Here is a 27982-nt window from a genome sequence, read left to right on the forward strand (position 1 = left end):
TATAAGGGGGGGGGGGTTGAAAATTTGCAGGAAAGATGGCAAACTGTCCTTGATAATGATGGAGATTATACAATAAATTAAGAAATAAAAACTTGTACTTACTACAAAGTTTGTTTTACATTTCAAAATAATTGATTACTTATGGGTCCTCCTAATAGTTTACGTCGAGACGAATCTAATGACCTCCTTTGCTATGCCTTTAAATCTTGAAACAATGCTAAAATCTTTGTGAACAGCTAATTCCTCGATCTGGCCCACAGTGCGGCGCGCCGCGCGATTTCCGTGGTGATCTGGTCACGTTTCGATCTCGTTTCGGCAAATAGCGAGATGCACGAGCCGGTTGAATCGAGCAGACACCAACGACAATGCTGTTTCTCCGCGGGAGCAGAAATAGGGAACAGTCTGTTAGCACCGTCGGGGCTTACACGCGATTACAAAGCGTTTCGGTAATCACCCTCTTCGAGACAGCCTCACGAATTTAATCCCACGTGATCCTGACGCATCCCATTAGCCGCATCGGGGCCTTTCGTACTGCCAGAAATCGTTCAATACATTTTCCGAAGCTGTTTCCCTTGTTTCGTCGATCTGGCATCCTCTCGGTGTCCTGTTACAGCCACCATGGGGGTAGTCGGCTTATGGTGTGTTTAGAAGGACTATGGGGTGCGTTGGCGCCGGGGCTCTTGTGGATTTATTGCTCGCGTCGTGTCCCCTTTCATGGGAGTGTCAATAAGAGCGTGGACGAGATAAGATAGCGGAGAGCGCACAGAAAATTGCATTGTTGCAACGCTTTTCATTTGTTTGCGGTGATCGACAGGTTGTTTGATGTTCAGGTTACCATAACCTTCTAAGTAAATAATAAATAATGGATAGAAAGAGCAAATACAGCGCTTCGATCAGAGACAGAGTTCCTTCGGTAGTAGGTGAGCTATCAAGTGTGGATAATACTCGATGCAGATTACATTTTTGTGGTTTCCAGTCGGCGAAACCGCCAGGACCTCCAGGGAGAACTTTGCGACCGAATTCTTGAAGTATTGCGAGGAGTACAATGTCTTACCTCTGCCTCGACTAGTAGTGAGTGCTTTCAGCCAGCAGTATTATAATTCTTGACTAATCGCTTGAAATTGTTAGGTGAAAAGCGCCGTGGATTTTCGACTACTTAGGACCTCGTCCGAGCAAAGGTAACGATTTCTTTCGGCTGCAAAATTGTCAAAAGAATAAAACCTTTTTTCGTTTTCAAGTACCGAGGATGCACCGACCTCCATCTTCTATCTAACATACGAAGGCAAAAAGCAAGATGCTCCAAAGATGATCGAAAGCAGAGATGAGTATTTTTATTCTCGATTCTAACGATTCCGTTGTCTTAATAAATAGTTGTGCGTTCCTTTCGGTCGGATTGCACGTCGCGAGGTGTCGATATGCGTCCTCGATGCACTGAACTCGACGATGCAGAAGTACAACGCCATCACGGTTCTCAAGTAACCCATCGTCTTCTCTCCCCTTTACGGATAGAGCCGAACAAATTTTCTCTGCGATTCTTTTTTCTCGTAGTCTGCCAGATTGTCGCATAAACGCGTTCGGCGTGATGCAGATCGCAGAGATGTTGACGAACATCGGATGTCTTCGGGATCTGAATCTCGACATGAATCCGAACGCTCAGGAGAACTTCCATCTGCTTTGTCAGCCTGCTGGAAAGTAAGTTTCCCATGGAATTGTTTCTTCGCAAATCAATCGAATGCAAGCTCGTGTCCAGATTGCAATTCCTGACACTGAGACACTGCCAAATATCCGACGAGGGAGCGAAAAAGATCGCAAACGAATTGCAATATCGAGATCCGCCGAACGGCCCTAAATTAATTAGTCTGAGCTTGTCGAACAACCGTATCACGTGCAACGGAGCAGCTTACCTGGGCTCCATGCTTCGTACCAACAGGTAAATTTATTCAATTCTATTCTTCTCTGCTTGCAAGTCTCTTTCTCTCTCTCAAGTTATTTTATAAAATTACGCCATGTATGAATATATTAAATATGTTATCGCGCTATCGCGACCCAGTTTATTGCACTTCCTCTGCGCCCAGTTGAGACTGCATATTATTTAAAAAAGACCGACGATTGACACAGGTCTTTGAGGAGTCTCAGCTTAGTTGCGAACAGAATATGCGACGACGGTGCATGGTTAATAATTAGGGAACTTAAGATGTACGTAGAATTACTTGAACCTAAATCCCTCGTGATACAGATCATCCGAATTAATTTGTAACTTTGATTAGAACAACGTTGACACACGAGGAGGTCGTGGATCTTCGTCGCAGGAAATTCGAGGAATTAGCGATAGCCGAAGAATTGTTATCTAAACAATCTAATGATTCCGTAGAAGAAGCATTAAAAAAGAACAATAAATCACGATTGGTTCGAAATTCATCCAGGCGATCCAAAAAATGTACGATCAATCTAAACCATAGAGGCGCCCAATTATAATAAGATTATTTTCAGCTAGCATAGATATGTCGATGCAAGGTCTGAGGACAGGAAGCGTTGTTCGGGATCTAGAATCCGCGCAAGTAACAATTAGAATCGTTAGACAGTTCCTTTAAAGTAAGATGAGCAGTCGTTAATTATCGGGATTTTCAGAAAAAGAAAGTGCCCGAGGATTGCGAAAAAAATCACCCCTTCAGAACCGAATGCTACCCCATCAACGGCATGCTGGTCTCGATTGGGAACTTATGCTTGCAATACCTGGACTTAAGCTGTAATTACTTCCCATCTGAAACCGAGTTTCACAAGGCATTAACAGGCCCCATTCCTACATAGATAATTACCTCACTAAGTACACTCTGAGAGATCTGATAAAGTGCTTGTACTATCAAAACTTCTTGCTACTCGGAGATACGAGCACGGGACTATTGCACGTCGTTCTAGAGGTAAACGAGCACTCGAGGCTTAACAAAAATTGTTTCTGAACTCCCTTATTCTCAGGGAGGAAACTTTGAGACGGAGGATGAGGCGAATTGGACTGTGCTCGAGGAACTTTTGGAGAACAGAAGGAACGGCGGTGCTATATCGAACGAAGCGTTCCAGGACTTTGTGCCTCCGGAGAGCGAAATCTTGCGCGAAAAGATCAAGGTACCTTCTCTAGTCTCTAATCGTCTCTGACCATTTTTGAACGATTGGTCATTCCTCTAGGCCTCTGAAAATGGCGCGGACAATTCGAGCAAGAATTGAATCTCTCGTACATCAGAACGTTTGTAGCACAGAATAGCTGACTCATAATGCAACGAGAATAAAAAGCATAAACAACTCAGATTTGACCGAGATCGAGTATTTCGAGCGGGCAACAGAACGCGAGAGAATAAAAAAAGCGAGATGATCGGTGAAATTGATCGAGGGTAAAAACGAGCTAATGACGCGACCTCGAATCACGTCGCGAAAGCTCTTATCGGTGAACCCTTGACCTGCAACCCGATCACGGAGCCAGGCTTGTCACGCGGCGGACAGTTAGCGAAAACGCCAGTTTCGCCGTGTCGCAAATTGCAACGATGCTGTTTCCCATCGCAGCCGCGGTGATGTTAACCAACATCGCGTTGCTGGAGCTTTACTTGTTGCACGATCTGCCGGAGCCGATGAATATTCATTATTTGGCGGACGAGGTAAAAAGCTTTGCAATTAATCTCGGTTTATTCTTCCGCATTCGCGTCGTTCGACCATTGTTAATTTTTACGGACGGGAGCGTTGTCTTTAGCTGATCGTTCTCCCTAGATTTAAAATTAAATTGTCTTCCATCGCAAGAATTAATTTCAAGTTACAAAAATTTCATATTTTTGATGCGATCATGAAAAGTCGTAGTGCGCTACTGCGTAGTTAAAAATTGTTAATCGAATGCAGGTCGGTATTGAATTTCATTCGCAAAATTTTGTTACATTTATTACATTAGAAGCTCTCTTCTGGTAGCGATGCGACACGCACAATGTGGCGAGTTATTTTCGACTCGGGTGTACTATATATAATCATTCTCGTACATTGTTGAAATATATATGAAACGGTGGACTAATTAAAGGTCAATCAATGTTCGTTAATTCAATGTCGATTGCGTAAGAAAATTGCGTGAGCTGCTTCGAGTAGATTCCGTCATTATTCGTATGTTATTCACGCGAAACGAACACCGGAAACGTCGCAAAGAGTGATGACGAAATTGGTATCCGGTGTAGAATTGTACGTGCATGACCTCTAGTTTCATTGATCGCGTATAAAAAGTGAACCATCGTCAGGCGTGTCTGCGAAATTCACTTTCGGTCACCTATTCGCGAGCAGCGTTCAAGTTCTACAAGTTCTCCCACGACGTCCTAGTCATTGTTACATCATAAGTGCATTGTAAAACAGTGGAAACAATTAATCCTCGTTGCAATTCGAACCGCAAAACGATCTACGATTTATAACCAAGCAGTGTCCTCGAAAAAGCTTTAAACCGGTGGCGCTCTCTTCTAACAAGCACTGGAAGTTTCTTCGGGATTAACGCCATCTTGTAGCAACAGGCGGAAACCGATTAGCGTTGATAAATAAACACAGCTTGAAACGTTAAAATGCAAAGTCAATCCACAGACGAGGTATAGAAATAGACCAACCACTTCATGCTGATTTGTGTCACACGCTCATGGGGTTGTACAGCCCCATTATCATCTTCATTTGTCACGCCCGACATTACCAATCATTGGTTAGATTTATTGTAAAAAATAATACTAAATTTTAATCCGGGGGTATATTTATAATGTAATTACAATATTTCGGCTATAATTTCATCAATCATTGGCTTCTCGCACTTACTGTTCGAACAATTGTGATCATTTGGTTCATTATAGTTCCTAAATTATCCGTTCATGAACTCGGAGGGCGCAGAATGTTGGTATTTCAGATCGTGTGACATTGAATTCCATATGACAGTTAATCTATATCCGTATCACGTCTATGGTCGGTTTCAGATTGGTTCGTAAACGTCTCGTTTATAAACAGGGACGTGCAACGATTTAAACATGTACGAAAATCTGTTCAAGAACCCATTGTACCGCGTGTTCGTCTACGGAACACTGAAACGTGGCGAGCCTAATCACAGTCTAATCTCGGATGTCACGTGCGGGTACTCGAAATTCCTCGGACTCGGACGAACCGCAGTACCTTATCCCTTAATTATTGCAACCCGATATAATATACCGTTTTTATTGAAGAAGCCTGGAGTCGGTCACGTGAGTATTACTCGCTTGGTAAAACGATTGTAGCGTTACTGTCAATTTCACTAGGTTTCCGAAAGATGACTCTAGTGTCGCCGCAATGGCGTAGGTATTATCAGTAGTTCAAATGATTGGCGCCGAAATTTCGACTATGCAAAAATGTTTACAATACTAATCGATGAATTACAGAACTTTTTTGCATTTGTGGCGTACTAATTTATTAATAGAATCGATAAAACTACAATTCACATACTATATTTGTTATCCGTTTCCCAAGTATGTTGAAACAATATGCATGAACTTCAGCGATCTACTAATCAGCTCTCGTTTGAATTTTAACTAAACTTACCCTTTGCAAGTTACGATTTGATCGGTATTAGCGTTGAGGAGTACTTTTCGATTACACACAGTTATAATTTAAGATAATTTATACTTGAACAGCATGTGATCGGCGAAGTATACGACGTGGACACAAAAATGCTATCCAAACTGGACGAATTGGAAGAACATCCAGGATTCTATGAGAGGTCAATGACGGATGTTATACTAGCTCCAGAGTCGAAGCTCAAGGGGACCGATAATTTTGAAGAGGTATACATTACCTTTGGAAAGTATGTACCTTAATTATATTTTTAGTTAGCATCATAGACTATTCTCTTTGTTCCTCAGGTTGGATCTCTGATGAAAGTTTGGGTCTACTTTTTACCAAAGTTTCGGGAGTCTCTGCTGGAGTCGCCGATGTACAGCTCGTACAGCAACGAGGGAAGCCACGGTTTGAAATACTGCGAAACGTATGTTCGTGATTCCTTGTACAATCACCGACGCGAAGTGCAGTGATAGGTGCCTCCTCACAACCTCCTTTCTTTCCAGCGAGGAGAGTACGATAAGGCCTGAAGATCTGCATTGAACGACCCTTCTCGCAGAGTCTTTCGTTGCCCCTTCGTTATGCGAACGCTCGCTCGAATGTTCCGTCTGTTGCCCGTGGTAGTCAATAAAACGTTTTTATTTGCATAATCGCGCTAGAATTCCACTCTTAGTTTAGACAGCGCATTGTCTTCCAACTTACCTGGCTCGCAAGCTGCTTTGAATACATTACCTCTGTCCCCAAGATTTCAAAGTGGTTCAGACTGTGTAGCGGCTCGACCGTTGCCACGCCGCTTTCACTTTTGTACCAGAATGTACCAGGTTTTTCCCGAATGCTGCTCGAGCTTTGTATAGACATACTTGATACCTAGTATACCTGGTACCTACCCTAAACCTTTTCCTGTGAAACCGTTACTTTCGCACTTTTCAATTACAGGGTACGGTTTCGCAGCGAAAGGTTCCCTGTAGTGGAAAAATACCAAGACCACGCGAAGGTAGGAGCTAGGTATGTCTACCTTAATCGCGTGCCGTATTTGGGAAAAACCTGGCACATTCCGCTACAAGACAATTAAATATTAAATTTTTACCGTCCACGTTTGGTAACTATGAGTATTGTGGTCTTCGGACAATATAATTAAACGAAATATTCTTCAGGAGTAATAGTTTACCGCTCGATGTCAGAATTATTGAAAACAGTAATTGTAATCTAAAGGGCTAGATGCAGGGGTGTACATCGATATAACAGGTTGAAAATTACCTCGTATATTATGTACATTCTCCGGACACGAAAAATATAATCTTGTAATAGTAATCTCTCGGTACAAGTGTTGCGTACAATGAGAAAGCATCGAACCGCATGTGTGTGCACAGTTACTTGCAAAAAAAACGTTTATTAATCGTTTCTCACAATCAAAATCTTGAACATCGCATGTCGCTCGGAGGTGTTACCAAATGAAACAAAGAAGAATGTTACCAGAACATTTCCGTGTATGATTGTTTCTTTTATCGCTTAACTTCTATCCAGTATTTTTCGTATCACCTGCGTTCTCTCTCTCTCTCTCTCTCTATCTTTCGTGCGCTCTCTTTTGCTATCTCTCCGTAGTGGCACGCGCTCTTTTTCCCCTTCTCTCTCTCTCTCAATCTCACTTTCTCTCAATTAACAGACGCAATAAAAATGATTTTATTTCAACTATTCTGTAACAAAAAGGCAGACGAAGTCTGGGCATCGTTCGCGAGATACGCCGCCACGTGACTTCGCTTCTCCCCCTCGAATTCGATTACTATTTATTATCCTGATCGATATCAGGATTTGCCAACTGATGAGCGCCCCTTCTCCTCAGAAAATATTTCTCGCCCCTCTATTTTCGAGGGGATCGTGCGCGATCGATCGAGAAATTACAAGCTGGTGACTCCTGATTCGATGGAGGTCAGACAATCAGTTCGTTCATTCAGAAGGGAAACGGTATACAAAACTTCTACAGTTTTCTTCTGCCCGTTCTATATATTAATCTCGAGACACGTACATCTCATTCAGTCCTCTCTTATCGATCATACACGATCACCGCGTATATGTACATAGCAGATTTTGTAACGAGTGAACGAATATTGGTTTGTAGGAGGGGGGGGGGGGGCTTACACGGTGAAAATGAACGAAGTAATTGGCCAACCGAACGGGACAGCTTATAGTCGCGAGATAATCTACCATGGAAATGCCCGTAAAACGTCCCCTTCGATTCCAGCAGACAGAACGACCACCATTCGCTTCTCTCCCTCATATTCTTGCTTCCCTAATAAAAATTAGCCGCGAGATCACCGACACGCGTATCGTACTTGGTTCACGAGAAATTAAAATGCTTTTTAAGGCAGTATGTGTAAGTTGTCCTAGGAAATTTATTATAAATAATCACATATTTTTCTTTCTTTTTTTTATCGTTCACTATACAAGGCTTCCTCGTCCTCGTTTCTGTGTTAATATGGCTCGTGTTTCACTCTGCTATATCGCGCACTCATTCTCTTTCTCGCTTTCGTTCTCACGCTCTCTCTCTCTCTCTCTCTCTCTCTCTCTCTCACAATCGTTTCATTAATCTTCATTTTTATTTTCAAAAATAACAGCGCTAGCACCCCAAGTCCCTGATTACACACAGGAGAACCCTTTCATGGTTAAACCTCTGTCACTTCGTTTTCCTCCTCTCGCGAAAGAAATTCTTAAATTAACAAAAATAATTAAACAAGCATCAACAAAAGCGTACACTCAGCTTTCTCTTGTGTGTTCTGTTGTATTGTATTTTTCGATACGCGCGTGTCTCTCTCTCTCTCTCTCTCTCTCTCTCACTCACTTCCGGATCTTCTTGCTCGCTGACTTCCTTTTTGTATACCGCTTCCAGTTTTTCAACATCCGTACGATTTCCTGATATTTATATATATATATTTATATATTTATGCACTTATACTCTCCCGTATATTCCTTCGAACCATTGTTATATCAGCTTTCTCATTTTATTCTCGTGTCGTGTTTTTTCGCGCCGTTCCAAAGCCCAGCCCCGGAGTTCAATTATTTGTCAGTTAACATATACAAACACACATGTATATATACTTATACATATATGTGTACCGTAATTCCCCTAGACGATTTTTCTCTTTTGTATATTCGTTGACATGTAAAGTCGAGAGCGGAACGATTACTTTCAAAAGAGGAACGATCCACGGCGGGGATCGGCCCGGTTTCCGAAAGGCAATCGACGATCTATCGATTTTGCTAAAACGAGTTCCCCTCGCGAAATACAAATGTATGTCCGGTACACGTTTTTCTCTTCGTAGCAGTTGTCATATGTCTGAGTATCCTGGTGGTGCCCTAATCTCTATTTTCGTGGTGTTACGAAGGCGATCGAACGTGGTCAGTAAAGCATTACACGCGCCAAAATAAAAAACAGCACCGCGCGCGGACACAGTGCGATCATCGCGCGAACTCTTCCCGGACCAGCGTGCCTATCTCGACTCGCGATTCGCCTAGCGAATCCTCATATCGTTTCTATGTTATTCTCGTTCGCTTACGGTCTATGTCGAATAAAAAAAAAATTAAATAGAAAACTGGTGCTAAACGTTTGAGCATATGTCTCTCTCTCTCGTACGAAAATAAAGCGTCGCGAGCACGTTTGTGCTTTCCCGGTGGTGTTCGAAGGTGTTCCAAAACCCACGTCGAGCGAAACTGATTATCAGCCTGGGCATATCGAAACTAGGGCATATACGTGATATCCTGATGCGTAATTATGATACACGTTCGTTGCAGTCTATCCTAGAAAAGATATTTTATAGCGCAGCTGGGCCACGAAACGGTGAGAGGCGATGACGCAATATTGATTGTTTGTCGTTTGATTGAGTCAAGAGAGATGCCTTTCAGCTTTGATCTTGCGAGAGGGCACCATATTTGTTGCCCAGCGTAAGTTTCGGCGCTTGCGTCTGCTCCGGCACGTACAATCTAGTTCCCCCTTTGTTGCGTACTTCTTCGAACACGCCTTCATCCCGTTTCCTAAAGGAGTAATTCAATTCTCGTGTTATTTTCCTGTTCCGAGAGGAACCCCAGAGAATCGAACATCCTCTAGCTTACCGTCTGCCCCATGGCCCATTCGGTTCGTTGCTCGGTTGCTTTGAATTTAAAGTCGGAAAATACTCCTCGCTGTGTATATCTGGCGCGATGTTCTTTCCTCGCGGTCTCGGACTAGCTGCTACAGGTTGAACGTTCCTTAAATGTGGTGGTTTATAACTACTTCCTTTCGATGTAACAGCAGGCTGAGGTGGAGGAGCTACTGCTGGTTCTACTACTTCAGGTTGTGGTTGAGGAGGAAGGTCGGTTTTCTTCCAGGGCCCTAAATGCTTGCCACCTCCCTCTCCTGACTCTCCATCCGAGCTATTGTCCTCTGTGGCTTTCTCGTCGTCGGTTTCTGCATCCAGAGACTCGTTAAGTGTTAAATTTCCTATTTTTAAACCGGTGTAGTCCTTCTTTTCCTCTTCGAACTCCCTCCATTCGTCTTCATCCTACAAAATAATGTATGCGTATAGAACCACAGACGTGCTACTAGTTAAGAACTGCCAATCGTCAGAGCAACTTCTTAGTTTTTACACTAGGTATAGTTATTTAACGTGTTATCATGGTATGTGTTCTGCCCAACTATTTTTCTACCGTAGGACGGATGCACCAAATTGAAAACAAGCGTTTTCATTAATAATTTTGAACAGCTGCTAATAGTAGGCGAGTTTCCTGCCAGAAATATTCGCTTTCGCGTCCCGGCGCAATTACATAACAATTTGATCTTCGAACAGCGAGGGTGAAATCGGTCGCGTGAAATTCCCGAAGGCCTCCAAACTAGTAGATAATTTCGGCGATCGTACGAATGACGTTTACGCGAACAAATATGGCAGCGGCCTGTGGCACACACGGGTAAGTTGTTAGTTTCGGGATGCTGACGCCGCGTCATTCCCGAATAACGAGAACGAATCGTAGCGAAATCACGATGAAGGAAATGAGAGATGCTTACCTCGGTTTGTTGAATTTCCTCGACCTCGGGGTTCATTGGTTTGTCTTTCATTTTCGACTTTCCCAACCGCTTCCCCGTCTCTTCCATTTTCTTCGCTATCTCCTCGGTTGTAGTGAACTTCTTCCCCTTTGCTTTTTTCCGGTCCTTCTTCGCAAAGAAATCGTCCAAGTCCGCCATGCTGTGATGACTCTCGCTATTATCCTTTGAGAAAGGCTTTTTTTTCACGAGAGAGCACGAGGATGAAAGCCTCAACGCAGAATGATCGGAGCCACCGCTGCCGCTGTCCACATGGGCTTGTCTTGGCCGGAAGTAGCGGAGCCACTCCGAAGTCAATGCAGCGTCTAAACGCGACTAGATTTTTCGGTAAAGAAGTTTTTTTCGGTAAAGCACAATGCTCGAAATATCTTCACCACATAATTCAGCCGTTTTAACGGTGCATATTTCTTATATTTCTGATAACATTGAGAAATTTTCCTGCGAACGAACGAATATGTGGCGCTGGTTGTCTAGCAGAAGACCTGTGCAAAAAATTACAATGGTTACCTAACCTACAAATCGTCCCCTGTTTAACAAAATTAATAAATTAATCGTGTCATTCGAAAGGCGTAAAGAGAAATTGCTAACATTTTAACGATTCATAGATTAGAATGCTGGTCCACAAAGCAACGAAAAGATTAACACGTGCTACGAACGCGATGTACACAGAGGTTAATTGATCTAGAATGGTTCATCTTGCTGCCGATGGCGCCACGTGCTCTTTTCCGCCACTTCCGCAATAGAAAATGGCGTCTACACTTTGTTACCGACATCTTTTGCATAGACTAAGAACCACAACCTCGTCGGCGCCATCAGAGAGGATAGGAGAGTGTACTCTTTTAAAGCATGTCTTAAAGCATGTCAAAGTAACTATTATGCATGATTATTCGAAGTATACAAGATACTCGATTCTCATTAAGATTTCTAATTATGATTACTCGGTATTTCATATTGTGCGACACGAAACAGTATAATGTGAGTGGCGTACTCCTACGTGTCGTCTGTGATATTGGTTCCACAATATTAGTTTCGACCGATACGGTAGCATGTGACACAAAAATGGTAAAGGGGCTCTAGAGCCCCGCGGACGTGAAACAAAAAAATACATTGGGTGATTGGTCTACTCCTGTACCTCGTCTGTCGTCCTAGTTATTAAATATCTCATAACTCGTTAATGCAGAAAATTCCTCTGAACATCCCTGTGCCCTTTGATTAGTTTTTATTGCCCTAACTTTGCCATAACTTGTTTTCTCCGGTCCATGTATTGTGTATTTGTGCATATAGCCGACAGGGTGTCCAGGGTGTTCGTCTGCTAGGTCGCACCTACATGTTTAAGACGATTGTTTATTTTGTTTGTTGAATAGTACAGTGACATTTTTAATTGAATAGTAACGAATTAGAAAAGCTTACTGAGAGGTGAAAGCATCTCGGCAAGTATCGCAGCATTGTGTTGCATGTACATAGAGCACTAATTTTAGGTAAAAGAGGTTATGTGACAAGTGTGTTTTAATATAGAAAACTGAGTATATACACAATTAAGAAGATGCAAACGGGTGGTACTATAATGAAAGCGTTGCTCTCGCGTAAGTATTTTTATAATAATTGAAATTTAGTGAGCTGTACATTCATACTTATTGCACTGTTCTTTTGCAGCTGGCTCTTTTCTCAAGCCGTTGATAAACCAAAGAATAGCTGGAATAAAGTCGTATCCGGTTCCAGCTGTATTTAACGGTATTCAAATTCACAAACGACTGTAAAACAAGATTAACACTTTTTAACAAAATTTACATTTTACAGAAATCGAAATACCTGAACGTAAAAGGCTCAGAGTTATTGCCAAAAATCCTCAATACCCACCTGGAATTCGTATTTTTACGATGCAAAAGAAGTTGAGATTAATGCGTGGTCCTGAATTGTATCACAACACTCTTTTATACAAGCAATATGGCATAGTGGTAAGAGAACTAGAGTTACAACTCATGGATGTTTTATGTATCTCCGTTGCGTATAAGATTTTCAAGATTACAGGCAAGAGGTGGAGGCAGACTAAAACACAATCACTTTGAAATGATACGTTATTCTCTGCTGAGAACACTATTCGCACACAATAAAAATGCATTCGCGATATGGAGGGTTCCAGATCCTTGGCAGCCCATTTCGAAAAAGGTATCTTATAGTCTTCCACGACAGATTATTAGATTATCTAACTGTAATTGAACTAAAATTAACAGAGCCAAGGAATGCGCATGGGAGGTGGTAAAAGTGGCATAGATCATTATGCTACACCAGTAAAGTCAGGACAAATCGTGGTAGAAGTGGGGGGTCCGTTCGAGTACTTCGAGGTAATAGAGATTTTATTTGCCATTCCGCGTTATATATTTCTACGATGATGCATGGAGAACTTCTAGGTCAAAAATATTCTCCGGAACATCGCGAACAGAATGCCATTTGCCGCAGAAGCGGTCAGTTATCAAAAAATGCTGGTAGCAGATAAGCGGAAGAAAAAGCTCCAAGAAGAAAATCTAAATCCTTGGACTTGGAAATATATCATTCAGAACAAAATGCTCGGCTGTCAGAACTGGATATCGAAGTACGACAAGAAATGGTATATGGAGTACTTGTAATTAGAGCTTGATGTAAATACGACCGAAGCAAAATAAACAAATTGAATAAGACATACCGTTGATGTATCGTAAATGGTCTACCTCACCAGTGAAGAGAGACGGAGTTTTTATTAGTCCTACAAAGGGCAGGAATAGGGAGGGGCCGAATGAGAATCTTGATAGCAGCGACGCGTGTTACAATTACAATATTTTATATATCTTTGATGACGGTTTGGTGGTAACAACAGGTAAATACTACATATTGTACATTGAGTAGGCGATAGTCGTATCTTATTGTTTAATTAGCGTACCGATTACGCCGGTGCCAAATGGCGACGTCCACGAGGACGACGGGCAACGCGAGCGACGACGGGGCGTGGGCAGTGAGAATAGCGCGATTATAACAGCAGCAGCAGCAATAACAACAATCTCAATAACAGTAACAATAACAGCAACGATGACGTACGTGATCAATAGAATACAAATGACAAATAGAATCGTCGCAATCGAATAATACGGTAAGGAATAATCAGTTGGTATAATGAATGATCGACATATCATCGTTCTATCGTTAGTTTGTGCCTGGCCGGTGATAGATGCTAGAAAAGCCGAGCCGCGCAAAGCGTTACGAGTTGTTTCACCGCGAAGAAGACTCCTTAACGATACATTAGATATGGCTGAAGATCTTGCGATCCTTGTAAATATTAGACAATCGAGAGAAGCGTGATAGTGATATTTGCAAAGATGGACCCGCAGCTCCTAACGCTTTGCAGACGGTGGACCCTGTTGGATCAGCGACGGATGCAGATTGCTCGCGATTAAATGGCTATATATCGGGGTCGTGGACGTCGTGGTCTTCGCCGTGCCCGTCTCCGTCCGTTACCGATCGCCCCCGTCGATCCGTTCGCGTATCGTAGTCCCGCATTTATCACACTTAAACGTAGATATACAGAGCGACGACATCGTGTGTCTTTGAGGAATGTGTGTGAATGCAGAGTCAGCATCGCGACGCGATATATTCTATTACAATATACCGTATATGTATATATTTATATATTTATATATATAATATAATCATCCTCCCTGATCGGTGGGAACTTATCAAAAATAAAAAAAGGAGGAAAAGAGAGAGACCGGCAGTAGTGTCGACTACGGGGCGCTCGCCCCCGACTCTCGAAGACTATACCCGAGGCGTTCCCAAACCAAAACGACTCTCGAGGGAGCGTTAACATCGTGTAGAAAATTCGGCGTAGCGAGTTTTTCCGCGTTTTTCCTGACTCGTTCTCCCATGATCGCGTCGGCGACCCGTTCGGGCGGTCGCTCGGCGACCGTGGCAGATGACTCGAGAAACGCGTTCGTCAACTTTCAATGGCGGAAAATCATCGGCGAGAAATGATCGAGCGAGCAGCCAACGTACAAACAGCCGAGCGAGCCACTGCTCGGCGTGTCGAGGCTGTTTAACCCCCACGCGGGGAACACACCGAAGTCGTTTTGCGACCCGAATGAAATGTAGTTTTTTTTTTTACAAGGCAACCTTGTTTTTTCCGATTCGTTATTTCGAGAACGGGGAGAATCGATGGGTATCGATCTCGAGGAAGAGGAACGCGGCGAGTAGAAATTTGTATTCTCGTGGGGGTTCAACGATCCGGTAGCTGAGAGTGAAGGGTTAAATCGCCTCGGTCGCGAAAGAAGGAAATAATGATGCCTGGATACGTGTGTATATATACAGTTTGGCCAGAGCTGGAGGAAATAGTATTCTAAGTAAAAAATAGTAACTGTAACGATCGTTTTTTTTTTGTACGTCGATAGTGTGTGAAGGTGATATCGGGTCAGTTTCGCTTTTTCTTTCTTCACCTTATAATCGCGGCAAGCGAACATTCATTCGAACAGCGACCGCTTGCGATGCTTCTCGGGCGTCTGATGATTTAGTAACTGCCGAGTGTGCAAGAGAGTGCAGCGTTCTTGTGCCAACAAAAATACGTTCGTCTATCTCTGTGCCGATCGGAAAAAGCTCTGGACGTTGTCTCTTTCTTTTTTTTTTTTTTTGTTCTTTCGGTTCCCCGTTCGGAGAAGCATCGCACGCGACAGTTTCCGCGCGAAACGGCTACTCAAGAAGCTCTCCACTATTTTCTATCGTAAATACTATTCTTTCTCGGCCCTGTACGGCTCCCCTCGTTTCGCATTACGTTCCGCGATTCCGGTTTCTCTCTGTTTCTCGAGAGACCCGTTTGTCGGCGGGACTAGGTTTCCCCGGCGTACAATGTACGATTGATACGGATTAGTTAGCGCGGTGGTCTCACTCGCGGTAACTCGATATGATTGATTCGTCGAACAACGATCCACCGTGTCGCCGACGAGGGAGAGGAATTTTTTTCTCTTTCGCTCCCCGATGATAAGGAAAGGATGGGCCGCGGGCCGTTCTTTTTGTTTCATTTCGTGGTAATTCGTTTGTCGTAATCTCGGCCGAAAGGCAACGTAGATCGCGCTTGCTTCGCGTTCGTCATTCTTGCTCTTTAATAATAATGCATCGGTAGTGTTAACGCTATAAGACTAGATTTCTCGGCGGGCGCGTGTATCCTTACGTCGTCGCGACGTGTCCGGCACTCTTTAACCTTAACCCGTTGCTGTCGTCCCGGCCGACGGTAGAAACGTCATCAAACCGAACCAAGCGATTTTTCTCTCTTACACGATATTTACAAGGAGTAGAACAAACTCGCACAGAGCAACGCAAAAAAGTACGTCAAACGGGGCTCGAAACGGTTCCGAAAAGAACTTTATACAGCCGTTGTTGTATGAAGGTCCTAATCAAAACAGTACGCTACTGAGAACTGTCACGCGGAGAACCGAAATTTCTTACTAGTATCGTTATTCGTTCGATTGTACATTCGGTACGAAGCTCGATCGATTTATCCGCAATTAAATAGAGGAACCACGACATATAAATTAGAGAACGCGGGAATAAATTACAAGTAGGACCGCAAGGGGTTAACGTGTTCGGCCGTGGTCGACGTGGCTCGACGTACTCGAGGCGTCTTTGTTGCACCGCGTTCGTCAACGTTACATATCACTATGACCCACGCTCGACGTGCTCTAACACACAACTTACAGATACATACATACTTAGACACGTAGCCCTTAGATACTTATGGTGAGATAGGGTGCGATCCGCGGATCCATGGATCGCCGCGCTCCTTGCTGGCTGTGATCGCGTGTATCGGCGAGGCGCGCGATTGGATTCGCGTACGAAAAATCGAACCGGTGCGGAACAAACGAACGTCGTCCGACTAATTCCTCGCGCGTTGGATCGGTCCTGTGTCGCCTCTCACTCTCCCTCTCTCTCTCTCTCTCTCTTTCTCGTTCTTCACGAGAGTAACGTACACGCGGGAGGAACAGGCGCGTACGAGCGAAGAGGATGCGACGTTCGTGCGTCGTCGCCGAGCCTTGCCCGTGAATCGACAATACTGTTTCCATCGAGGACGCTAAGTTAAAAATTATTTACATCAAACTAGACGCTTTAATAGGAAGCTGGAATCTCACGGGACAATCTGACGTAAACGATCTTAGGGCATACCAAAAACGGTACTCGTTGCACGCAAGGCTCAACGACGCGCGCTTCTTTCTATGGCTCTACTACGATGGCGCTAACGATGGCACGGATATGATTCACGGTTGCGGTTGCGGTTCTCTCGCTCGAAGACGACGCTCGCTCCGATTCTATCTCGCGTGGATCGCCGGCACGCGCTCGGACGATCGCGGAATCCAATCGACGGGGCTGGGTCGTAATTAAAAGCGATAGCATCTCGGGCCGCCGCGAGCTAGAGACTAGCGTTCGCCCGTTTCCTGGCCCGCCGATCTTTCAATTTCTAAGGTACACGGATTCGAGCGATTCTCTCGAGTCTGTTCTCTCGTTCGTTCCCCGATGTCGGATGTACCGAGAAAACGTCGCCGGTGAAGATCGTTTCGTCGGAGCCGTGTTCTCGTGCGATTGGTTCTCACGGCGGCTGAGTATAAAAACGGCGAAGATCAAAGAGCAGCCGAAAACGTGGTCGGGAAATGGGATAAGAGCGCACGTTCTCTCCGTCCGTCTTTTTGCCAATGAGAAAATACGTTCGTTGTACGGAAGCGGAGTGTCCGTCTGTGTATGTGTACCCTGTCGAACGAGACCGATCGAGGACGTTGTGGGTGAAATGTTGCGCGCGGCTCCGTGTTTTCGCTCTCGGATTCGATAGATTTGTGCGGATGTCCGTTCGCCGTGGAACCCGTTAATTAACGTGCGCTAAATCGCTAGATCGCGGTATATATATATAATATATATATGTACACAGTCTTACAAAGCAAAAATTTACAAACATTACGAGGTACGGTCGATCGAATAAATATTATACGGTCACCTCTGGCGCAGATCGGAAAAGTAAAATGGCCGGAACCGACCCGCGCGGGTTTGTCGCGGGATCGATCTCGGCGACGAAGCTGGGAAGACTCGACGAGAGCAACGGTTATTGAAAACAAAAGCCTCGAGAACGAATGAACGGTTCGCGAAAAAGAAAATCGAAAAGCCTGTACCGTTAGGAACGATCGGGATGAATAGGCAGGAAAAAGAGAGAGAGGGAGAGAGAGAGAGAGAGAGAGAGAGAGAGAGAGAGAGAGAGAGAGAGAGAGAAAGAGAGAGAGTTCCGAAAGACGTGCCAATGTTTCGACGGAGCAGACGTCGAACCACCGAGATCGATCTTGAGACAAAGGGGCTCGGTTTTTGTTCGGCCACTTTTTGGTGAATGCCCTGTCGCGAGCGACGGGAACGAGAGAGATTCGTCCGGTCGCCGTGAACCGAGGGCTTGAGCGAGAGATCGATAGTGCACGGAGGCGGAAGCGAGGATCGCCGGTCGATCGATCCGCGGACGAAACCAAGAAGAAAGCTGGTCGAATCGAGCGCGCGATCTACCTACCCCACCGGCCACCGACGATCACACCTTTTTTTAAAGCCTCTGCGAGTATGTGTATGCGAGCGTGGCCGACGGAAACCGCGCGATCGAGAAATTATCCAGATCCGTTTTCCGCGTCTCGAGCCTTTGGTATTCTAGCGTACAAAAGTTTTACCGAACGCGAGCCCGAGATTTCGAATCTGGTCCACCGGCGCGCGCGTCTTCCGTCAGCTCACGGTTGTACGAGAGAACGCGTGTAAGTGTGTGTCGATGCGTTTGCGCGATACTCTTGATGTGCTGCTAGGAAGCTGACTAGATTATAGCCTAGGATACGAAACGACCGGACGGTAGGATCGGGTGGACGAGCTCGGCCATTCCGATGTAAACGTGCTAATGGCGATAGAGAGGAAGCGGAGAACGTGGCACGAGCTCGACCACCGCGGCGCCCCGTCTTACGTTCCCGCGACGGAAACGAACGATGCGCGTCGACGTGTCCGGCGTTTCGTATCGACGTTGACTACTCTCGGCCTTCTCGAAGGCCGGACGCCTTCACCTAGGCGTTCGACTCCTTCAGGTTGTCGAAGTACTGAATGAGTTGATTGTAGTCCATGCCCAGATTTAAGTCGTCCAACGCCACCGATTCCTCCTGCTCCTGGGACGAAGAGCCTGACGAGCTGGAGGAGGAGGAGGACGAGGATCCGGAAGACGCGGACGGCGACGAGTTAGGCGGTGACGAGGACGATGAGTCCACGGTCGGGCTGGATACGTTCACCGAGGATGCGACCCCCGCGCTCGAGAACGACAAGAACATTGGATTACCGACGATCGTCGCCCTCTTCACCTCCCTGGCTCTCGCCTCCTTCGAGTGCCTGTTGTCATCGTGAGTCACTAGCTCGACGAACTCCTCCTCCTCCGCGCCGTTCTCTTTCGGACTACCTACTCTAGCTTTACCGTGCGACGGCTTGATATGTTGCTGCTGGATCTGCTTGCTGTGTCGCTGGTTGTTCCCGTGATGGCTTCCGGCCGCGCTGCCGCTCGACGCCCTGTGCCGGTGCTTCCTCGGTGTCTCCGGCAGCCGCACGATCACCCCGGTGTTTCTGTGCGGCGGAACCGGCGGCTTGTAGTCCTCGTTCCCGTTGTTGTTCGTCGACGTTGCGATCGTGGCCGCGGCAGTGTTCACGCCTGTCGAGACCGGGACCCCGTGAGGCGGTAGGGGCGGCGGAATGTCGTCGTTGCTGGAACAATTGGGCTCGTTAGAGCAGCACTATCCCCTTCGAAACGGCCGGGTCTATCTTATCGGTCTGAAACTTGAGTAAGATTTTTACTCGTTTCGCGATGTGGTGACGGTGGACGTTGCCATGGAGGCGGGGGTGGTCACCGTGGTCGCTGTCACCGCGATCGAGGGCCTTGCTGCGGACTTCGCAGCGAAGCTGTTCCTCGGAAGCTTGTCCCTCTTGCAGTAGGTGGTGGTGTCGATCGGTCCGGAGCTGTTGTTCCGCTGGCCCGAGGAAGGAAGCTCGATGTGGTTCGGGTTGTCGAAGCAAGTGGCCAATTCGCTCGTGTCGACATCCGTTTCGTTCGCAAGAGGATTACTCGTCACGCGTACCTGTAACGAAGCTTTTTGTGGATGCTGTTCGCCAATTCGTTAAGGGTTCCGCGAGGCTAGGTCGACGCGTCTATCGTTCGGGGCTCTTTTCGTCAATTCCCGAGGTCCCTAGGCGCGTTGTAATCATACCTGGACGATCATCCTACCTGTTGTGGTCCGCAAGCAGCCCTCTCGAGGGTGGCTCGTCCCAGCCAGACCCAATCGTGGGCATTCGTTGTCGATTCTCTAGGTGGTCGTCGTCCCGAGGCCAGTTGGTTGGCGGCTGCTCTGGCCCTTGCTGCTCCGGAGAGGACCGGAAGCGCGGCTCCTGTCAACAGCGAGTCCGGCGGCTGGGGCTTGAACTTGCTCGCGTAGACCACGCAGGAGACGACGAATACGACGATTGCGAAACAGAAGGCCGCCAGGAGAACGTACATCCCGATCTCGAGTGGGCTCATGCTCGCTCCGCCGTGGTGCCGTATACCGATGCCGCCCATTCCTCCTGAAGACATGCCATTAGCTATAGCCGTGCGGTGCTGGCGTGCCTGCACCAAAGGCTCGTGCCCGTTCTCGTCTTTCAGCGGTAGCCCTTTGCACAGAAAACAAAGAGACAGAAAGAGAGAGGAGAAGAGTGAGAAACGACGGTCGAGAGTGAATGGAGCGTCAGAGCTGCTCCCGAACCTGCTATCCCTCCGCGCGAGCGACCAGCTGGCTGCAGAAAGCGAGACACGACCGACATGCGGGGGCAATCTTGGGACCCGACGGTGGGAGGAGGGTATATGCGAGGTCAATCTCCATCCGTCGGGACGAGCGAGGCTGTCTAGGGGTGGCTAGAGGAAACGGTGCGAGAAGAGAACAGGCGGTGCGAAGCGAATCAGAAGTATCGCTGGAGGCTCGAGAGTTGGTACAAAAAATCTAGAAGATGGTGCTATGCGGGTGACCGTTCGGCCAATAAAGGGAATCATTTTTCTACGTCTCGAGAGATAGATATAAGACCTTAACGCTTTGCAGTCTCGCGCCCAGTGCGCGATTGGACGGCGATTTTATCCTAGTGGCTCGGATGCTCTTCGCGAATCGCAAGGGATTAATACTTGGGAGCAATCTCAGACCGTGCCAACTGCCGAGCTCCGAACGATAGTCTGTCGGAGGATGATCCTTGCCGCGCGACGCGTTCGAGGCGACTGCGAGAGGACATCGACCGGCAAACCGCGCGGGGACGAGTGCCAGCCGCAGAGAGAAACACAGAGAAGCGAGTGCTGGTAAGCGACAGATCAATGTGACAGACGGGAACAGGGTCTATTTACCAACGAGAATGTCGTGCATATCTGGCGCCATTTCCCCCCTGCTGGTCTTCCTCTCCCTATGATGGTGCGACCCGACCGTTCCGCCTCCGTCGTTCTGCACGAACTCGGGTCGATTTGGCAGCTCGCTCGAGGCGAAGTCCACCTCGACGTTGGCCGAGGCGCTGGCCAGGGCGGACGTGGTCGCCCTTTGCGACCCTTTGCCGGACCTCCTGCCGCCTAACCTGCAGGCATCCGCCAGCTGGAGCTTGACTCGCAGCAGATCGCCCCGACCTTCGCCCACAGCGATCACCCGGGGATGATGGGACGCGACCATGGGCGCGAAAGCGACTACTTCTGGGTCCAGGCTCTCCACCGACAGATGGTAATCGGTCACGGCGATCTCTCGCAGCGGTGTTCTCGTCCCGTCCGAGAATTCTACGTCTATGTCGAGCAAACCCTCCTAGAATCACATATCTTCGTTAACAACAGTTTCCAAGACCCGATAACAGTTTGTCATAAAGAATTGTTTTTGCGATAGGAATGACTACCCTACCTGATACTTGGCAGTCAATCGCCTGGTCACCGAGGTTTCGGCGACGTATCCGTTCTCTATCGCCGTGTCCGGACTAATGGTGAGCTGCAGACCTGACACAACCCTGACCGACAACCTGGTGACCGCCACCCGAACGTTTCCAACCTTCACTTCCTTCGCTCCAATTATTCTGCCGGTGATCGGCGACAGCACCTGCACTTCCGTTATACCTACGCCGCGACCTTGGACGATCCTCCCCTGCAGGAGGGTGGCTATTCTCGGATCGGAGACGCGCAGCATCCCTATCACCAGGTCGGTGACACGCAGCCAAGTTCTACGGTTGACGAAGTACGAGACTCTTCCGGAGTCGTGATCAGTGGCCAGGAATCTCGCGTGAACTTCGACCGGACTCTGTTGGAAACGAAGCCTGCACAACGTCGATGAGCCTCGTTCTATCGAGTTGATGGTGTCCCAGCCGGGATCGTTGCCTCTGTATCGTTCGTCCTGTTCGTCCTCCTCTAAAATCACGTCCGCGTCCTCCACGTCTATGGAAGTGTCGTCTATCGAGTCCTCCAGGTCCGCGGCGCTCCGCTTTTTCGTCTTTGTGGAATCGTTCGCGCTTGATCTTGTGCCGTTCAAGCTGCGTTTACTCTTGGCGCTGACCACGTGCTCTTCGGGGACCTTCCAGCCTTTGATCTGACTCAGCCTGGTGTCGTCCACGGTGATCACCAGTGGAAACTCCGGCATCCACACCGTAAACTTGGCCAGGCCCGTGTAGGTCCCGTACTTCACCAGAACGGACGCGTTGCTGGAGCCGCGGATCTCCGTGCCGTCCACGTACACGCTGCTGCAGGACGATGACACCTGCATTTGGTGGCAGAGACGTTCAATTAGATGTTGATCGGGCCGCGTAGCAGCTCGCTTTTAAGGCTGTCGCCCACAAACAGCACCGCACATCAACGGCACCCAAACGTATTTATTTCCATCAAAAGCAGAGAAAAGTAAAGAAGAGGAGTATCGATGCTGTGCTGTTACGGATAGCTGGACGCGTCTGGCGTCGTTCATGTGTGGTGCTATTATCCTCTTAAGCACCGTACGCCACTATAGCGGCTTCCGTGGAAAGCATTAGTTTGAACGATACGCCACTGTAGCGGCTTCCGTGGAAAGCATCGATTTGAACGGTAACGCCACTATAGCGGCTTTTGTGCCATCCGCGGCCAAGCACGCCGTTCCTGGGAGACAGAATTGCGGACGAGCGCGTCGTGCTTAAGAGGTTAAGTGGCGACACACACCCTAAAGTTCTCTTGTCTCTTGATGTCATTTCTGGGTACAGATCGGGAATGTTTTGATCGGGAACCAAGAGCCGCAGATTTATGAAACTTTGCGATCTTGTCGGTACATGTTTGGACTACATCTGTGAATTATTATGGACAGCTAGCATGAGAATTGAAGTCGTTATCGAGCCAGGAATCATGCGAGCCATTTGAGAGGAGCAGTTTGTTGGAATCGGTGCTGTAGTTCGTATAATAAAGGCCGCCGCACGATGAATAGTATTACGTGCGCTTATGTGAGAAAACCGCCACGGCATCAGTCCATTCGGTCTGCTGAAACTTGACGCGCAAGTACTATGAATGTTTGAGATACCGACGTATAAAAATTCAGAAGCGTGGTCCAAATGTGCCCGAATAAGTCTGCAGAGATTCAAGAAAATTCGTTAATCGGTTCGGCAGAGAAAAATTCCCGAAGTGCACCATCGAACGGAACCAAGAGGTGAGACAGCAAGATCGTACGTACCTTGAGCACGCTCTCGTCCTCGGAGTGGCAAGAGGACTGCAGCGTGACGTCGGCGACGGTGCCAGCCTGGCTGACGATGAACACTTTCATTCCCTGGGACACTTGGCGGCCGGTGAGCACCGCGGTGTTCATCACCTCCCAGTTCTGCGAGACAGAGGGGGGGACAGAGAGACGGAGAACTCGATTAAATCGTGGGCTTTGTCGCGGGGCTCGTTAAAGCGTCCCAACTCCATTCAGAGCAGACTGAGAGAGGGGGAGAGAGAGAAAGAGAGAGAGAGAGAGAGAGAGACAGAGATTCGAAGGCGCGATGCGATCGTTCCTCTCGTCGCCCGGCGCTTTTGTTTGCTCCCGAGGGCACGTTGTCGGAAAAGTTTCGCGACCGGTCGCGAACTCTGTCCGAGGAAAGGGTTCTAAAGGGCCTGATCGGAGGTCTGCCCGGAATCGCCGGACCGTTTCGCGTGTTGGTGTGTTGGTCCGTTCGCGCGCGCACAACGGCTTGTATGCAAGTTATTCCACGCGCCGGCTACTCTGCTCCTATCCTCTCGTCTCGGTATAGTCTCGGCTTGCGTGTATCCGTCTGTGTACTTTGCTAGCGGCCGGTGCAAAAGGGGACGGGGCACGGAGCACGAAACCATTTCCAAGTTGGCTTCCGTACAGTCTGCCCTTTGGAAGGAAACATCAAACGACTCGGATATTGCAGCGAGGGAATTTAAATCTCTGACCCCGAGAGAGCCGCCTCTTTCCATCAATCCACCGACTACCTAGACCAGGCCGCCGCCGACCGACGTGTACGTGCGGATGGACTGGCCGTCTACATCTCGCGGCGGGCTTGCTTCTCTCATCGACGAGACTGATCCCAACCGCGTTCTTAGCGGCGCGCGGGAAAAGGCGATCTCGAGAGTGCCGGTCCAGTCTTTTCCTAGCCGTGGGATCGAATATATTCCTTCGTCCTTCGGACAGCTCTCGCGATTTCATATTCTCCGGGGGAGGAGAATTCTCGTCGAGAATCGCCGGCCGGGATTCTCGAAGCAAAACGCGGACTCGTTTCGGCGATTTTGCCGCGCGCGCGCGCGCGCACGCGTCCGCGGATCTAGGCCTCGGTGACTAGAATCGCGTTGGCTATGAATAGCTCCCTTTCTTTCGCTCGAGATCCGTCTGACACATCGAGACCTAGATATTTCCACGGATGGCGCAATCACTCATCCGACGAAACGTTTCATTCGAATTTATCTTCGTCGTTCCCTCTCTGATCGCTTCTGTTCTCGCCGCACGTCCAGGCGGACGCGTCGACAGATGTAGGAGTTAGTCGCGGGCCATGCACTGTTCCGCGGGCCACTGCCGAGGCCTTGGAGAATCGGGAGCGTCGATACCACGCCCACTGGGGGTCCTCTGTAGGACGATACCTTAACGCGTTCGCTACCACCGTCGCGGATATGTGACGTCCACTATCTCATAATTTACTTACGGAAAGTCAAATTTCATTTCATATACTTTGTTATTTGAGTTCATAGTAGACAGCATAATATTAACCGTTCGAGACCCATGCAGCACAGTCACGCTGCTAACATATCGAAAATACCGTTTTCTAATGAGCCCTGGAGCTCAAACGGTTAAGAGAATCCATTTCTTCTGCTCAATTGTTTTAATATTTCGTAGAAGAAGGTACGTTACGTTTAATAAAACATTTCAACAAGGAATATAAGCGGCGAAAGAAACGTTAAGTATTGTTGTCTATTTTTCTTTGAGATGTCTGGATATCTGTTTTTCCAACGGCGTATGCTGTCCGGGGCAAATCGGGAGTTTCTTTGGCCCCGGAACACACCGTATTTCCCTGGATGGAAATGACAGAAATGGAGGACAGTCTTTGAACGGTAGGAAGGGGCGTGGCCATGTTGCTCTCGATTTCGTGGGAGCCGGTGCCCCTCGGGGCAATCTGTGCCCGTGCCTCCAGAAGCTGGAGTGCTCGAGAGTTCCAGGAAGCGTGGTGGAACTATCCGTTAGGTGTGAGTTTGGTTCGACTGGCCTGCACTAGCAAAGTTTATCGGGAGATCTCTGATCCACTTAGCCGGGTGGGTTCGCCGTCTCGACGAGATTTAGCTATGCATTATCGAAGACGCTGCTGCTCGTCAAAGGGCTCTAGATTCGAGTGGAATTCCCTAGACCATTCGCTGATCCTTCGAGCCGGGTATTTATAATACTCGCGGCTGAACGGCTTCGATCGGCGTGCCGAAATATTTTCTTCTCTCGCTGATTAAACGCTCGCACAGACGACCGCTTCTTCTTCGGTCGGATCTCGCGGCAACGACAGACCCGGTGTCAATGTTGGCGCTAAGCCGGACGAGAGAGGTTTACGAGGAAAGCAGGGCGTCCCTCTTTTAATTAAAAACTCCCCCCTCCGCGCCGACAGCACCACGGACGGTCCGTAGGAACGGCAATTAGAGCGAGGATGATCAAGAAGGGCGTCCTGCAACTCCTCAGAAGGAATATGTAAACGAATTAATTAAACGATTCGTTAATCAACACGTCTTCTCGGGATGGTTGAGAACGCGCGTGTATCGATTCGGACAGGCTGCTGCCTCACCTGCCGGGACGACCGTCGCGTCGTGCGAGAAAAGAATAAACGTGCCTCGAGCACCGTAAGAACGGAATCAATTAACTATTTTCCCGGAGAGCTTACGAAATCGTGGCCGAAGAACCGAGCAACGAATAAATTACTCCGGGCAGCGGCGTCGCGCCGCTGCCGGACCCAAGATAAAAACTGCACACGTTCGGACTGCAGTTTTATCTTGGCCGAATGGAAAATGCAGCTCACTGCACTCGGAGAACGTTAACTTAACGCGACTACCTTTTCTCGGATCGGGACACCCGGGGTCTTTTCTAATGTTTGTAATACCCCTCGCTTGTGAATGGAATTTATTTATGTAACGAGGCTACTCGCTGTACCCGGTGTCCTTTCGATTATCCGGGTTCGCAATGATTCTCCCCGGGTGTTTCTCTTTGCGGGAAAACGTTGCGGCCCGAACAGCAATTATTTTCCATCGATTACAATAGTGTGTCCTTTGATCCGTTTCTCTGTGCGTTGCGAGCCTGAACCGACTGAGCAATAATTATATACATATTCAATTTCTCTTATTATTAACACGTTAACTGCCATGTCAGTCACATATGATTGATAGCGATTTTTGACTAGGTTTAGACATTATTTTTATTGTGACACATCCAGATAAACCGTATTTCATTATGATCTTTAGAATTCAAAAGGGTTAAAACAGCATCCCCTGCAATACATTTAAAATTTCTAGTCTCGCTTTCATTAATTAAATTACTCTGATTTTGTAAGAATCCCTTGGGAATGATATTTGGCACTTAACGTGTTAATAAAATAATTATGTGTCTTAATACCTAATAATACCTCCATCTACTACTTATCCGACTCTGGTACTAACACTCTGACCAACTTGACATTACCTCTACCTATTTGGTTTCCCCTTCTATTTCTTTTCTTATTTTGTCAATTTTTTCAATGCCAGGCTATTGTTTCTATAACTCATTTATCTCGCAATACTCATATTTATTCTCTCCACACCGTCACAATCCTCTATCAGATGTTTAAGCTTTCCGACATTTCCCTCGCATATCGTACACCTTCTATCCTCCTCCTTCTTCCAATATTTATTTCCTTCTTGCATATTCCAGCATCCTGCTTTACCAGCCACGAGGCTGTCTGGCTTCTTTGTATATTCGGATCTATCGTTGTATCCACATGGCACGATCTTGTTAAATTGCCATTGTCCCGAACAGGTAATAATTGTTACGACGACGGTGGCAGCAAGCTGTATTATTTGTCGAAACGTCAACATCAGCGAGCACCGACGGTGCATCGGACGGGATCAGGCGGAAAGAGGTTCCGCCTCATCTCCGCGCAGTGCTTTATCGTCAAAGGTGTATCGATCATTCGGGGACACCCCGTAGCTGACCGCGTCGCGTCGGTTGCTTTGTCGTCGGGAGGAAGGCATTATCCTTTGACGCGGGCCCCGAGTCGTTTCGCCGTGGAGTTGTGGAGTTGCGGAGCGAGACCTGTGTCCCTTCCTATGTTGGTTTCCAGGGCGAGGAAAGAGCGGGTGGATCGTTGATCGAGCTTGGAAGCGGATTCTCGCGCCGCGTGTTCGCGCGCCACGTATACTATACTCGCCCGGTATCGATCGGCACATTTGCCGGGCGGTTATCGTGAAACTTAGCGGATTCTTTTTCAAGAGATTTCGAGGAGAGAGAGAGAGAAAGAGAGAGAGAGGGAGAGAGGGAGAGAAAGAGAGAGGGCGTGGGCACGGGTGGACGGTTCGGTTCGGGGTTGGCTGGCCTGAGAATCATGCCAGTCCCTGCGAGAGACCGGCGATATTGGCTCGTCCCTCCCGGGCCACCTGGATTCCTCTATTCCCAAGGCTGGCGCGATCCTGTCGTGGAATTCCGCACGTCCGCCGGCACAGTTGGCGGGAATGAAAATCGTTCGACAACCTATAACCCGCCGACCGACCGGCACGCTCCGAGAACAACCGTTCGAAATTATGCTCGGGGCCACCCTTTATCCGTTACGTTTCCTCGGAATCGCAAACGTAATCCG

General features: G+C 47.6%; 5 protein-coding genes across 11 annotated transcripts in view; 3 read left to right on the plus strand and 2 right to left on the minus strand.

The window, feature by feature from the left end:
* Positions 1-288: 288 nt before the first annotated feature.
* LOC143355653 (uncharacterized) lies at positions 289-3484 on the plus strand. Of its 2 annotated transcripts, XM_076790690.1 has the most exons (12): positions 289-1071; positions 1129-1178; positions 1239-1475; positions 1549-1692; positions 1751-1930; positions 2119-2196; positions 2268-2437; positions 2491-2558; positions 2629-2746; positions 2809-2918; positions 2974-3120; positions 3181-3484. In XM_076790690.1, exons 3-12 carry the CDS (start codon positions 1444-1446, stop codon positions 3217-3219), a joined length of 1086 nt encoding a protein of 361 aa, XP_076646805.1. In that variant the 5' UTR covers positions 289-1071; positions 1129-1178; positions 1239-1443; the 3' UTR covers positions 3220-3484. The 2 variants fall into 2 exon arrangements, with proteins under 2 accessions (XP_076646805.1, XP_076646814.1); XM_076790699.1 differs by having other exon boundaries at positions 289-1178.
* A 10-nt stretch (positions 3485-3494) lies between these two features.
* LOC143355721 (putative gamma-glutamylcyclotransferase CG2811) lies at positions 3495-6231 on the plus strand. Of its 4 annotated transcripts, XM_076790809.1 has the most exons (5): positions 3496-3644; positions 5043-5231; positions 5658-5807; positions 5886-6007; positions 6087-6231. In XM_076790809.1, the coding sequence occupies exons 1-5, from the start codon at positions 3534-3536 to the stop codon at positions 6121-6123; spliced, it is 609 nt and encodes a 202-aa protein (XP_076646924.1). In that variant the 5' UTR covers positions 3496-3533; the 3' UTR covers positions 6124-6231. The 4 variants fall into 4 exon arrangements, with proteins under 4 accessions (XP_076646915.1, XP_076646924.1, XP_076646933.1 ...); XM_076790800.1 differs by having other exon boundaries at positions 3495-3644; positions 5886-6231; XM_076790818.1 differs by lacking the exon at positions 3496-3644 and adding an exon at positions 4207-4598 and having other exon boundaries at positions 5886-6231.
* Positions 6232-7952: 1721 nt separating this feature from the next.
* On the minus strand, positions 7953-10926 carry LOC143355781 (protein CDV3 homolog). The gene is made up of 3 exons (XM_076790902.1): positions 10613-10926; positions 9685-10112; positions 7953-9606 (listed from the first exon to the last, which is right to left on the minus strand). Exons 1-3 carry the CDS (start codon positions 10787-10789, stop codon positions 9474-9476), a joined length of 738 nt encoding a protein of 245 aa, XP_076647017.1. The 5' UTR covers positions 10790-10926; the 3' UTR covers positions 7953-9473.
* An 831-nt stretch (positions 10927-11757) lies between these two features.
* Positions 11758-13323, plus strand: LOC143355690 (large ribosomal subunit protein uL16m-like). Of its 2 annotated transcripts, none has more exons than XM_076790754.1 (7): positions 11758-12078; positions 12164-12231; positions 12302-12379; positions 12446-12603; positions 12677-12814; positions 12880-12990; positions 13057-13323. In XM_076790754.1, the coding sequence occupies exons 2-7, from the start codon at positions 12192-12194 to the stop codon at positions 13270-13272; spliced, it is 741 nt and encodes a 246-aa protein (XP_076646869.1). In that variant the 5' UTR covers positions 11758-12078; positions 12164-12191; the 3' UTR covers positions 13273-13323. The 2 variants fall into 2 exon arrangements, with proteins under 2 accessions (XP_076646869.1, XP_076646860.1); XM_076790745.1 differs by having other exon boundaries at positions 11758-11999; positions 12127-12231.
* A 430-nt stretch (positions 13324-13753) lies between these two features.
* Dtn (transmembrane protein 132C dtn) overlaps positions 13754-27982 on the minus strand; it is a 90569-nt gene continuing 76340 nt past the window's right edge. The window contains exons 5-10 of one of the 2 annotated variants that reach the window (XM_076790539.1): positions 23365-23508; positions 21592-22434; positions 21060-21498; positions 19923-20344; positions 19496-19776; positions 13754-19405 (exon numbers count right to left, since the gene is read on the minus strand). In XM_076790539.1, the coding sequence (XP_076646654.1) occupies positions 18724-19405; positions 19496-19776; positions 19923-20344; positions 21060-21498; positions 21592-22434; positions 23365-23508 (2811 nt within the window). In that variant the 3' untranslated portion in view covers positions 13754-18723. The remainder of the gene's footprint in view (positions 19406-19495; positions 19777-19922; positions 20345-21059; positions 21499-21591; positions 22435-23364; positions 23509-27982) is intronic. The other variant, XM_076790547.1, reaches the window with a different exon arrangement.

Source organism: Halictus rubicundus, chromosome 1 (assembly GCF_050948215.1).
Source record: "Halictus rubicundus isolate RS-2024b chromosome 1, iyHalRubi1_principal, whole genome shotgun sequence".
Taxonomy (NCBI): Eukaryota; Metazoa; Arthropoda; class Insecta; order Hymenoptera; family Halictidae; genus Halictus; species Halictus rubicundus.

Excerpts from the sequence above, each read along its gene's own strand:
- LOC143355653 (XM_076790699.1), top strand. The coding sequence starts at position 1,444 with ATGCAGAAGTACAACGCCATCACGGTTCTCAA. Across the intron at positions 1,693-1,750 it reads CTTTGTCAGCCTGCTGGAAA|ATTGCAATTCCTGACACTGA; the intron begins GTAAGTTTCCCA and ends GCTCGTGTCCAG. Across the intron at positions 1,931-2,118 it reads TCCATGCTTCGTACCAACAG|GTCTTTGAGGAGTCTCAGCT; the intron begins GTAAATTTATTC and ends CGATTGACACAG.
- LOC143355721 (XM_076790800.1), top strand. The coding sequence starts at position 3,534 with ATGCTGTTTCCCATCGCAGCCGCGGTGATGTTAACCAACATCGCGTTG. Across the intron at positions 3,645-5,042 it reads TTCATTATTTGGCGGACGAG|AACCCATTGTACCGCGTGTT; the intron begins GTAAAAAGCTTT and ends AATCTGTTCAAG. Across the intron at positions 5,232-5,657 it reads AGAAGCCTGGAGTCGGTCAC|CATGTGATCGGCGAAGTATA; the intron begins GTGAGTATTACT and ends ATACTTGAACAG.
- LOC143355781 (XM_076790902.1), bottom strand. The coding sequence starts at position 10,789 with ATGGCGGACTTGGACGATTTCTTTGCGAAGAAGGACCGGAAAAAAGCA. Across the intron at positions 10,113-10,612 it reads AGGAAATTCAACAAACCGAG|GATGAAGACGAATGGAGGGA; the intron begins GTAAGCATCTCT and ends ATTATTTTGTAG. Across the intron at positions 9,607-9,684 it reads AATGGGCCATGGGGCAGACG|GAAACGGGATGAAGGCGTGT; the intron begins GTAAGCTAGAGG and ends TTACTCCTTTAG.
- LOC143355690 (XM_076790754.1), top strand. The coding sequence starts at position 12,192 with ATGCAAACGGGTGGTACTATAATGAAAGCGTTGCTCTCGC. Across the intron at positions 12,232-12,301 it reads AATGAAAGCGTTGCTCTCGC|CTGGCTCTTTTCTCAAGCCG; the intron begins GTAAGTATTTTT and ends GTTCTTTTGCAG. Across the intron at positions 12,380-12,445 it reads GGTTCCAGCTGTATTTAACG|AAATCGAAATACCTGAACGT; the intron begins GTATTCAAATTC and ends TACATTTTACAG.